The 12071-nt window shown below is 35.4% G+C and overlaps 1 protein-coding gene across 1 annotated transcript in view; it reads right to left on the bottom strand.

The window, feature by feature from the left end:
- LOC119799052 (rho guanine nucleotide exchange factor 12-like) overlaps positions 1–12071 on the bottom strand; it is a 106219-nt gene that overhangs the window by 64821 nt on the left and 29327 nt on the right. The window contains exons 2-4 of the mRNA XM_038308736.1: positions 11619–11710; positions 2372–2470; positions 2244–2293 (exon numbers count right to left, since the gene is read on the bottom strand). Of these exons, the coding sequence (XP_038164664.1) occupies positions 2244–2293; positions 2372–2470; positions 11619–11710 (241 nt within the window). The remainder of the gene's footprint in view (positions 1–2243; positions 2294–2371; positions 2471–11618; positions 11711–12071) is intronic.

The raw sequence follows: 12071 nt of genomic DNA, 5'->3' as shown, positions 1-12071 counted from the left end.
CATGACCTTCCTCATGCTGAAAAGAAAGAAATAATATTCTGAAGTTGCTGGGACAGATCCGTTCCCTGCACTGGGGGCCAAGCCTACTCTTTCAGCGGAGCCGTTACGGCCTTTTTCACAACTTAGTGGGCAACATGCTTGCAAGGATTATTACAGGATCGTTCCCCTCATTAGAGTGCTGTATAAAATTACATTAAAAGACATTAAAAGATTCGAAGTTGGTTGATCAGTTACAGTAGTAGCCATTAAAAATGTCCCTTTCCTAGATGGATGGATCCATCCATAACAGAAAATGGATGGATGGACGGACCGACGGACGTTCAGGATTTCTGCCTCTTCCACATGCAACAACACAAAACCCTCAGTTTCTTTACAACCACAATATATTTGGGGGAGTAATTTGACCTCTATGGTCCATTGTTTTGATACGATGAGATCTGAAAGACCGTTAAAGGACGCTGTAGCGTCCCGGCTAATTGGTGGGTGACTCTTTAACTGATGGTTGTAAATGTGATTTACAGTTGCAGAGCTGGTTATATATGGAGGACCAACTCTGCCATATTTAAAAATAAATACAGAAATAAATAAATGCTCAATAAATATACAAGCATACAATTTATTGCCAACAAAAACACAATCAACAAATAAATGTAAGTAGAAATTAACTTATACAGTTAGACTGTTTTAATTAGCTTTTTTATTTCTTTGCCTTTGTAATATTTACCTTATTTATTTTTTGTCCTTTATATTTTTTTTACATTTCTGTCTGCATTTCTGCCTTGTTATGCAAATGAGGAGGGGGCGTGTCCTAGAGAGTCAACTTCTGCTCATTGGTTGGCGGTTCATCTTCTTAACTGACTGAGCTCAGAGTACTAAGTTAAATGTTCTCTTTTCTGTTGCTGTTGTTCAATAAAAGTACGTTTTAAGATCATTTGAGGCGAGAATATTATACTTTTAAGCATCACCATATGGCCCATTCACAGATTTAATGCGTAATTTCAAAGAAAATGTTCCGAACTTGAGAGGACCGCGGCAACCAGCGGAGCTCCGAAGCTAACGGCAGCCAGGTCGAACGGCAGCCCGTCTGCAGCGGCCCTCTCTGGGCATAGCCGTGTGTGAAGGACCGCTGGCTATGATGCCGATTTTTTGTTGTATTTGGCAAAGTCCCTACTCGCGTTCTAATGACTTCAGACTCAACATCAGACTCTCCTCCTGTAGATTCGACCAATGTAGTAAAATGCTAACCAACACGCTTCACAAGAAGCTAATTAAAAGAGTTATATACATTTATGTCTCACTGTATAATTTAATTTCTACTTACATTTATTTGTTGATTGTATTTTTGTTGGCAATTAATTGTATGCTTATATATTTATTGAGCATTTATTTATTTCTGTATTTATTTTTAAATATGGCAGAGTTGGTCTTCCATAGTTATATCCCTGTCACATTCAACTGCAGTTGCAGAAAGAGTTTTTTCCTCAGCGGGAACGCCTCAGCTCTAACTGGAACTTTCTTTAGTCATGGCAGTAAAAATCTTAGACACTGAGCCACAATATTGGAGCCACCTTTGCTTTCATCAAGGCATTGAAATAAAAATATACAACACAAAACATATTTTAAATAAATATATCACATTGTTATGCAATGCAGTTAAAAATGTATTTTGTTTTTTTATCTACTGTCTTAAAATAAATAAAAAACAGTTTTTTAGATGGAGGACAGAGTTAGAAAACAATGAAGTTTTTCTTGGGTTAAAAAAAAGATATTTCCTTCTATGTGTTTTATATAGAGGATGATTGATATTTGTGTTAAACTATGTTACGCAATCAAATAGTTTAACCCTTTAAAAGCAGCTAAAGGAAAATATTACCACTACTTTAAACTAAGTGTAAACCTGCTAAAACCTGTATTTCTATAAAATACTTATTAAAAACATTAGCTGGGTGTTTGTAGTTTTAACCATAGTGATTAAAAGCCAGTGTTGATAGTCTAAAGAGCCACTTGCAGCTGTTAAATCACAGGTTGCAAACCCTAAGATTAGAGTTACCATTTCCTTCCTCAGGACAAGCTAAAAGTGGATGCAGTGATAAGCAGCAGCTTTAAGGTGCAGGAGACGTGAAGAAAGAAAGAGCCAAACAGCCGATGAACACGTTTAACCCTCCAAGTGGTTAAAGGCAATCAGCCCTTTTAAGGATTTAGGGAAGGAAAATGGCTTAAAGAAATAAATGCATGACGCCCACCTTAATGATTCTATCTCCTGTTTGGACACCAGCCCGCATTGCAGCTCCATCTGTAACAGAAAAACAAGCAGAATAAGACATTAGCTTCAAAAATGAGCTATAAAAATCTACGTCCCCTTCAGCCTTACCTTCTTTAACCAGCTGCACAAACACCGGGTTGTCGCCACTTACTGTCAGACCAAAGCCATTTTCATCTCTTTGGATTATCACACAGCGCTGGACCAGACCTGCCATTTTAAAACAAGAACATTTAATCAAATTAAAAGTTAACGTTGCCAATTAAATAATATTCATGATACAAAAAAAAAAATAGTTTCTAAGTTTAGAGCCTGTGCTCTGTTGGTGTAGCCTGTGGAGGGAAGGAAAGGATGCAGGAAATGACAAATCGACAGAATAAAACAAACAGAGCTGCAGAAATAGCAGCAACAAGAGTCACCGAGACTCAAAACCTGGAGAATACAAAAGAAATTGTCATTATTGAAAGCAATGGAGTGAGTTTTACAACAATGTGGACTGAGAGAAATTAAATAAAGAAAGAAGTCTTCATTAAAGACAAAAAATGGACTTCCTGAGCTGAATAACTAAAGCCTGAACATTGATTGATGTCCCAGACACTGAAGCTGATTTGGGAATGGATAAAGCAGATTGAACATTACCCTAAGCATCTTGAATGAACCTTTTAAAAAAAAGAAAGGAAAAAAAAGCGGGGGTTAAATATTCTGCAGAAATGATAACAACTTTTTGTTGGATGTAAAAACCTTTGATGTGGTATTTATGAAAGGACATTTAAACAAATAGTGGAAGTGTGTATGCAGTGAAAAAACGAATGAATGGTAGCGAAAATTACCAATAACTGCTGGGTTGTCTACGACGGAGTATTAGGGCCAGGATACAGATTCCTTTTTTTTTTAGTTCAAGAATAAAGTCGCAACATTACGAAAATAAAGTCGTAATATTACAATAATAAAGTCATAAAATTACAAGAATAAACTAAGAACTAAGTCATAACATTAGGAGAATAAAGCTGCAACATTACCAGAATTATGTTGCAACATTCCGAGAATAAAGTCATAAAATTACAAAAATGAAGTCGCAACATTACGAAATTAAAGTTGTAATATTACGAGAATAAAGTCGTAACATTACGAGAATAGAGTCATAATATAGGAGAATAAAGCTGCAACAAGCCGAGAATTATGTTGCAACATTATGAGAATAAAGTCATAAAATTACAAAAATAAAGTCGCAACATTAAGAAATTAAAGTTGTAATATTACGAGAATAAAGTTGCATAACTACTAGAATTATGTTGCAACATTATGAGAATAAAGTCATAAAATTACAAAAATGAAGTTGCAACATTACGAAATTAGAGTCGTAATATTACGAGAATAAAATTGCAACACTACTAGAATTATGTTGCAACATTATGAAAATAAAGTCATAAAATTACAAAAATAAAGTTGCAACATTACGAAATTAAAGTTGTAATATTACGAGAATAAAGTCGTAACATTACGAGAATAGAGTCATAACATTAGGAGAATAAAGCTGCAACACGCCGAGAATTATGTTGCAACATTATGAGAATAAAGTCATAAAATTACAAAAATAAAGTTGCAACATTAAGAAATTAAAGTTGTAATATTACGAGAATAAAGTCGTAACATTACGAGAATAGAATCATAACATTAGGAGAATAAAGCTGCAACACGCCGAGAATTATGTTGCAACATTATGGGAATAAAGTCATAAAATTACAAAAATAAAGTCACAACATTAAGAAATTAAAGTTGTAATATTACGAGAATAAAGTTGCAACACTACTAGAATTATGTTGCAACATTATGAGAATAAAGTCATAAAATTACAAAAATGAAGTCGCAACATTACGAAATTAGAGTCGTAATATTACGAGAATAAAGTCGTAACATTACGAGAATAGAGTCATAACATTAGGAGAATAAAGCTGCAACACGCCGAGAATTATGTTGCAACATTATGAGAATAAATTCATAAAATTACAAAAATAAAGTTGCAACATTACGAAATTAAAGTTGTAATATTACGAGAATAAAGTCGTAACATTACGAGAATAGAGTCATAACATTAGGAGAATAAAGCTGCAACACTACTAGAATTATGTTGCAACATTATGAGAATAAAGTCATAAAATTACAAAAATGAAGTCGCAACATTACGAAATTAGAGTCGTAATATTACGAGAATAAAGTCGTAACATTACGAGAATAGAGTCATAACATTAGGAGAATAAAGCTGCAACACGCCGAGAATTATGTTGCAACATTATGAGAATAAATTCATAAAATTACAAAAATAAAGTTGCAACATTACGAAATTAAAGTTGTAATATTACGAGAATAAAGTCGTAACATTACGAGAATAGAGTCATAACATTAGGAGAATAAAGCTGCAACACGCCGAGAATTATGTTGCAACATTATGAGAATAAAGTCATAAAATTACAAAAATAAAGTTGCAACATTAAGAAATTAAACTTGTAATATTATGAGAATAAAGTTGCAACACTACTATAATTATGTTGCAACATTATGAGAATAAAGTCATAAAATTACAAAAATTAAGTCGCAACATTACGAAATTAGAGTCGTAATATTACGAGAATAAAATTGCAACACTACTAGAATTATGTTGCAACATTATGAGAATAAAGTCATGAAATTACAAAAATGAAGTGGCAACATTACGAAATTAGAGTCGTAATATTACGAGAATAAAATTGCAACACTACTAGAATTATCTTGCAACATTATGAAAATAAAGTCATAAAATTACAAAAATAAAGTTGCAACATTACAAAATTAAAGTTGTAATATTACGAGAATAAAGTCGTAACATTACGAGAATAGAGTCATAACATTAGGAGAATAAAGCTGCAACACGCCGAGAATTATGTTGCAACATTATGAGAATAAAGTCATAAAATTACAAAAATAAAGTTGCAACATTACGAAATTAGAGTCGTAATATTACGAGAATAAAGTCGTAACATTACGAGAATAGAGTCATAACATTAGGAGAATAAAGCTGCAACACGCCGAGAATTATGTTGCAACATTATGAGAATGAATTCATAAAATTACAAAAATAAAGTTGCAACATTACGAAATTAAAGTTGTAATATTACGAGAATAAAGTCGTAACATTACGAGAATAGAGTCATAACATTAGGAGAATAAAGCTGCAACACGCCGAGAATTATGTTGCAACATTATGAGAATAAAGTCATAAAATTACAAAAATAAAGTTGCAACATTAAGAAATTAAACTTGTAATATTACGAGAATAAAGTTGCAACACTACTAGAATTATGTTGCAACATTATGAGAATAAAGTCATAAAATTACAAAAATTAAGTCGCAACATTACGAAATTAGAGTCGTAATATTACGAGAATAAAATTGCAACACTACTAGAATTATGTTGCAACATTATGAGAATAAAGTCATGAAATTACAAAAATGAAGTGGCAACATTACGAAATTAGAGTCGTAATATTACGAGAATAAAATTGCAACACTACTAGAATTATCTTGCAACATTATGAAAATAAAGTCATAAAATTACAAAAATAAAGTTGCAACATTACAAAATTAAAGTTGTAATATTACGAGAATAAAGTCGTAACATTACGAGAATAGAGTCATAACATTAGGAGAATAAAGCTGCAACACGCCGAGAATTATGTTGCAACATTATGAGAATAAAGTCATAAAATTACAAAAATAAAGTTGCAACATTACGAAATTAAAGTTGTAATATTACGAGAATAAAGTCGTAACATTACGAGAATAGAGTCATAACATTAGGAGAATAAAGCTGCAACACGCCGAGAATTATGTTGCAACATTATGAGAATAAAGTCATAAAATTACAAAAATAAAGTCGCAACATTAAGAAATTAAAGTTGTAATATTACGAGAATAAAGTTGCAACACTACTAGAATTATGTTGCAACATTATGAGAATAAAGTCATAAAATTACAAAAATGAAGTCGCAACATTACGAAATTAGAGTCGTAATATTACGAGAATAAAGTTGCAACACTACTAGAATTATGTTGCAACATTATGAGAATAAAGTCATAAAATTACAAAAATGAAGTCGCAACATTACGAAATTAGAGTCGTAATATTACGAGAATAAAGTTGCAACACTACTAGAATTATGTTGCAACATTATGAGAATAAAGTCATAAAATTACAAGAATAAAGTCGCAACATTACGAAATTAGAGACGTACAGTAATATTACGAGAATAAAGTTGCAACACTACTAGAATTATGTTGCAACATTATGAGAATAAAGTAATAAAATTACAAAAATAAAGTCGCAACATTACGAAATTAAAGTTGTAATATTACGAGAATAAAGTTGTATGTTATGACAACTCTTACAAGAAGCACTTACATTGCAACATAGATCTGATCAATGTGTGCAACTAAATTCTCCATACAGGAGCAACTTGAGGCTGTCATTGCTAACAAAGGCATTTGTACTAAGCATTAAATACATTCCTGTGTGTTTAATACATTATCATTCTGAAATTTCACTTTATTAAACATAACTTCATTTCAGGACATCTATGGTTTCATTTCTTAGCATGTGTGGATTGCATGTATTGAAAACGTCATGTCAATAGCACCTCTAGAAATATATTTACTGAGCAAACTGGTGGCGTGTTCAATACTTATTTCACCTGCTGTATATATGTTTAATCTGTGCTGATTAGTGAAAAATCATCACAAGTTCAAATCTGTGCACCAAATAAATATTTTTCAGATTTATTGAGGTCCATCAGGTTAGTTTCATCATTCCAGTCTAAAATAACTGTTCATATCTACCAGTAAAAACCCATAATAAAAATATAATTGATCGTAATGAGAGTGTATGTAAACATTAACCTGTTACTTTATATAAAGCATTATTTGAGTAGGGAAAGTCCCTCTCAGATCATAACAATAAAACACTGTCACAAAAAAACTTTGATTCCATAATGATGTAAAAATGCATTAGAAAACTGTTTTTTATCCAGTTGACAATGTATTAAATTACGGTACTAAAAAATGAGTACAAACCTTTCAGAACCACAGCAACTTATCAGTTGCTTCTGCTGATTAAAATACAGGTTCACAACATTCAAATCTACAACATGATTGAAAAACGGGCAGCAGATTGTGAATGTCTCAGATCCTGCACTCGTTTTCTTACACTTGACAGACTCTTCTGAGAGAGCTAAGTGTATAAGCGGTTGTCTTCTGGACTCCATGAGTAGCTTCAAGTATCCAGGGTGAACAAAAGGCCATGAAGGATGAATGTCAACCCCGCCACCCAGGCAACCACCCTAACAACAGTCAGACCTGTGCTAAAACTTACAACATCCCTGCACATCTGTTCAACAATCTCAGAGCTAAACAATGGAGGATTATGCATGTGTCACACTGTACAGACAAAAAAAAAAACATGCACTAGATTTTAAAAAAGACGTACGAAAAAACACACAGAAACAAGCTCAGTGCTAAAACGACACAGCTGAAATTCAATTTGAGCTGAATTGATAAATTATGATTATTTTTAAATAATCTGCCAACTATCTTTTTTCTATAATAGCGGTGCAGTAAAGACAAAAGATGTATACATTATCCCTCTTCCTCTCTATTTATTTTATTCCTATTCCTCTCTATACCGATTTTTTTAAACATTTTCCCTAAAGCAATGACATAAGGTGGCACCCGTGGAGCCCTTATTTATTTATTTTTTTATTTTTTCGACACTAGTGGCTCGTTTTTAATAGCCTGACAAGAAAGGGGGATTGAGAGAGGGGGAGAGACATGCGGCAAAGGACCACAGACTGGATTCGAACCCGGGTTGCCTGCATCGAGGACTAAGACCTCCATACATGGGTCTGTGCGCTGAACACTGCGCCACCAACCCTAACCCTATGTGACCCACATACCAACCTAATTCTCATGTTTATCAACTTACCAGATCAATTAGCTACTGACCCTAATATCAGTGGAATATATACCCAAACCTTACACCTGACCCTTGCCTTAAATTACACTTAGCCGATCCCTAACCCTGACACTTGCCCTAAACCTAATTTTAAGCCTTGCCCTAACCCTAAAACCTAGCCATTACTCTAAAAGCTAACCCTAATTCTTCAAGTTCTACAAACTGGCTTGGCTATGGATCTGAGAGATACCAACAAATGTGCGCCGGCCCGTGCAATGCCTTTGATCCCCTAACCAACTGCTCTAGTCGTCGGAGTGGGTGGGGGGGTGGATGGGGGGTCTTCGAGAGAGTGGCTAACGCCTATTCCTGCACCTAACACAAACCTTTTTTTTGTGTGTGTGTGTGGTTGTATTTCTGTAGTAGAGGCGGTCCCAGTGACACAGGTGGACTCTTAGACATTTTATACATAGACGCCTTGTCTCTACCTGATCTGTCCCGGAAGCACCATCCGTCTGCGCATACGCAAACAGATATACATCCTGGTGTCCATGTATGTAATTATGGTACTAAAACTACTTATTTCTGTCCTTAACTTACTAAATAATGCTAATACACATCTTTAAAAAATGTTCTATGACTTTTGTGAGACAATTTTATGCTTTTGACATTTTCTTCGTTAAACTGCTTCTTTGACATCATCATCAGACATGCGCAGAGGAGTCCGGCAAAATATGATAAGGTTTCTGTGCTTAGAAGTTTATCTAAACTTCTTCAAAAATTCTTTTTCAAATTATGTTTTCTTTTTTTTAATCATTATTTAGGCATATGTGAACATTTGTTCTTTAATCAGTTAATTTGTGTCATATATATATATATATATATATATATATATATATATATTTTTTTTTTTTTTTTTAGAATTTGTTCTTTTCGGTGGTTACTATATGTAAGAGATTATTGTAAAATTATCCCTGACTTGTCTTTAAAGGGACACTATGCAACATTTTTCAGTTAATTAATGTGTTCCATAACGTTATGGATGACTAAATGAGTCATTTCAGGTTGAACAAAGGTATTCTCGGCCGCCCTGGTGGTCTGTGGGGGAAATACTGCACTTGCAACTGCAGGAGCACCGACCCGCACCCACAGGCTCAGAAGTCTCGTGAGAGTCAGTCTTGCTTTACGGCGAGAACTGCTAAACGCCCCCAGTTAAAAGCATTCTCGTTGCTAGCACAGTGGCAATCTTTGTGCAGTTATGCTACGTTCACGCTGCAAAAGCAGCAAAATCGCGTCTGCTGCTTCCTTTTTGCTGCTTGTACCAGTTAGTTCTGACGCGTGGCTGAAGCAGCTTTGCTGCTCTGGCTGCGCGGTGCAAAAGTGTGTCTGAGGCGCGTTGGGCGGAGCTTCACTATCCTTTCTCTGCCTTGCAGCTATATTTGCTGTGATCAGTGGGAATAAAGTAGTTTTAATATGTGTTTAAGTGAGAAAATACACCTGAAAACGTAATCAGTGCCGTCAGTTCATTCAGATTATAATCCTGCCTTCAATATTTTTTCTGTCGGAGCCGCTCAGACCCCCACATACCAGCGGGGCGCCGACAGTATGGATCCCTTCATCAGCAGCGGTTCACCGCGGCAGCTGGTAGGTGTTTTTCATCTAAATAATCCAAACTGCATATGCTGCCGGCAGATTTCTGCATTTTAAGTTAATTTAGGCGTCAATAAACTGTTTAAGAGGAGTGATCATCAGCGCTGTGTCTCTCTCCCTGCGTTAAACGCACCCGACGCGCTGCTTCAGCTGCTCAGACGTGCTGCGCCTGGTGCTCAAAACGCGCCGCGGGACCTTTTGTTGCGCCTTGACGCGCGTCAGCCATTGACTTTGCATGTAAACTCGCTGCTTCTGTCGCGCCAGCTACGTCCAGTGTGAACGCAGCGTTAGTCATTCGCTGCTAAGCTCAAAACAACCGCGCCTGGCTTGACGGAGAAACCAGGAGAACAGCTGTGCATATTTACGACAGTGCACTTTTACTTTCGCCCTCTGGAGGGAGCCTCACTGGAAAATCAACACCGGTTGCATAGTGTACCTTTAATGTAATTGTGGTCGGGTGGTTTATTAGCTGAAAACACTGTTTACATACAATAGCTGTAAATTCCCACCCGTTTTGGGCCCTTGAATGTCTCAATGCCCAGTTTTCCCCACCTTCACTTCTGTTTTACAGCGTTGTTATTCTCTTTAGCGTATATCGGCAGCAGGTGTGCCCGGCAAGCTGTCAGAATCAGGTCCATTGTGGTGTGCAGTTGGATCTCTGTTGGATGAGCGTTGGCGTTGGGCTAGTGGATCAGGATTTGGATTCTGAATTTCGGGGGGTTTTCACTGCAGTACTGAATGTAACTGCTTGTGTGGCTGATTAAGATGGCTGATATTGCATATTATGCTCTCACCTAGGTGTGTTTTTTTAGATGCTCTTGGTTAACTGGCTAATAGGTTTTCTATAGATCTGGGGTTTTAGGACAAGCACTACAGAGCCAGAATGACAGTTAATTGTTTTTCTGAATTAGCTGATTGGACACAGCTCTACAGAACTGGTTTGATACAATGTGAGATTCGTTTAATTGGTTTAACATTATTTTGTGTGCTGCTAGAAATTGGGTTTGCAGTTTATTAAGTCTCAGATTGCTTCTAGTGTTGTCACAGCTTCCTGTGCCTTATTTGGTTTTAAATTAGAAAAATAAAGTATATCTTTAATTGTAAAAGATTGTATAAATAAAATATATTTTGTACACTATTTCTGTTTCATCACTTTAAGCAAGACCTACCTATGTACATTTAATTGGGCGACCCAATGGCCACTTGATGTTATTTTTAGAGGTCTACCAGTTGGTTTAGGACGACGTCCTCTGTCACAATCCGGGTCACAATCCGGGTTCTTCCCCTGTGGTTCATAATTAAAATGAAATCTAAGACTTTTCATTCTGACCGCAGATGTCTGCACTGTGGTCTGATCCAAGATGGCCGCCCTCTAGGCATGTCGGCTAGCGTCCAACGAGGCGTCTACGTATATAACGTCTATGGGTGGACTGACTCAAACCCAAAACAACATGGCTACCAAAATAACTGAATGATCAAAAAGTTCAATTTGAACATGTACAGTAGTCGCGTTTCCCCCTATTTATTGAATTTTGATATTAGTTGAGTAAAATATCGCTATATATCTTGATATTGCAACATACATCATGTAGTGTCTTTACTACTTTGATTTATTGACTAGAGGTCTGATTTAATTGTTAATCATTGGATGAAAATAGGTGATTAAAATGACATCTTTCTTTAATGAAGCAAGCCATTAAACTAATATGCAGACGTAAATCTTTGCCTCACCTGTTGGATCAAACTCATGTGTGAGGGAGAAGGTGGATTTCCCATTCTTTGGTTTTTTGTCCGTAAGGTCTTTGCTAAGATGGCTTGGGGTCCTGTAGAGACAAAAACAAATAAGAATGTGAATTTACTGATAAATCACTACGATTTCGTACTTCTAATTGCCTCTCGATATTCCTTATTAAAAAAAAAATATTTGCCTGATGATGTGAGGAGCTGTGGCTCTGTGTGTTTTTTAATCCAATCTAAGATGAATGAAAGCTGCTGTTCTGTCAGACCAGCATAGTCAATATGCATGCGCAACACGTCTAATTTGCATTCATCCTTTTAGTTTTGTACGAAAAATAGACTTTAAAGTCAATGATGGTAGATACTGTACTGAAGTAGATTTTTCTGATATTTTTACTTTACTTTACTATTTATTTTTATGGCGACTTTTTACTTCTACTCCTTACA

The sequence above is a fragment of the Cyprinodon tularosa genome, unplaced genomic scaffold (genome assembly GCF_016077235.1).
Source record: "Cyprinodon tularosa strain WSP-4 unplaced genomic scaffold, ASM1607723v1 ctg646, whole genome shotgun sequence".
Classification (NCBI taxonomy): domain Eukaryota; kingdom Metazoa; phylum Chordata; class Actinopteri; order Cyprinodontiformes; family Cyprinodontidae; genus Cyprinodon; species Cyprinodon tularosa.
This window is presented reverse-complemented; position numbering and strand designations above follow the sequence as displayed.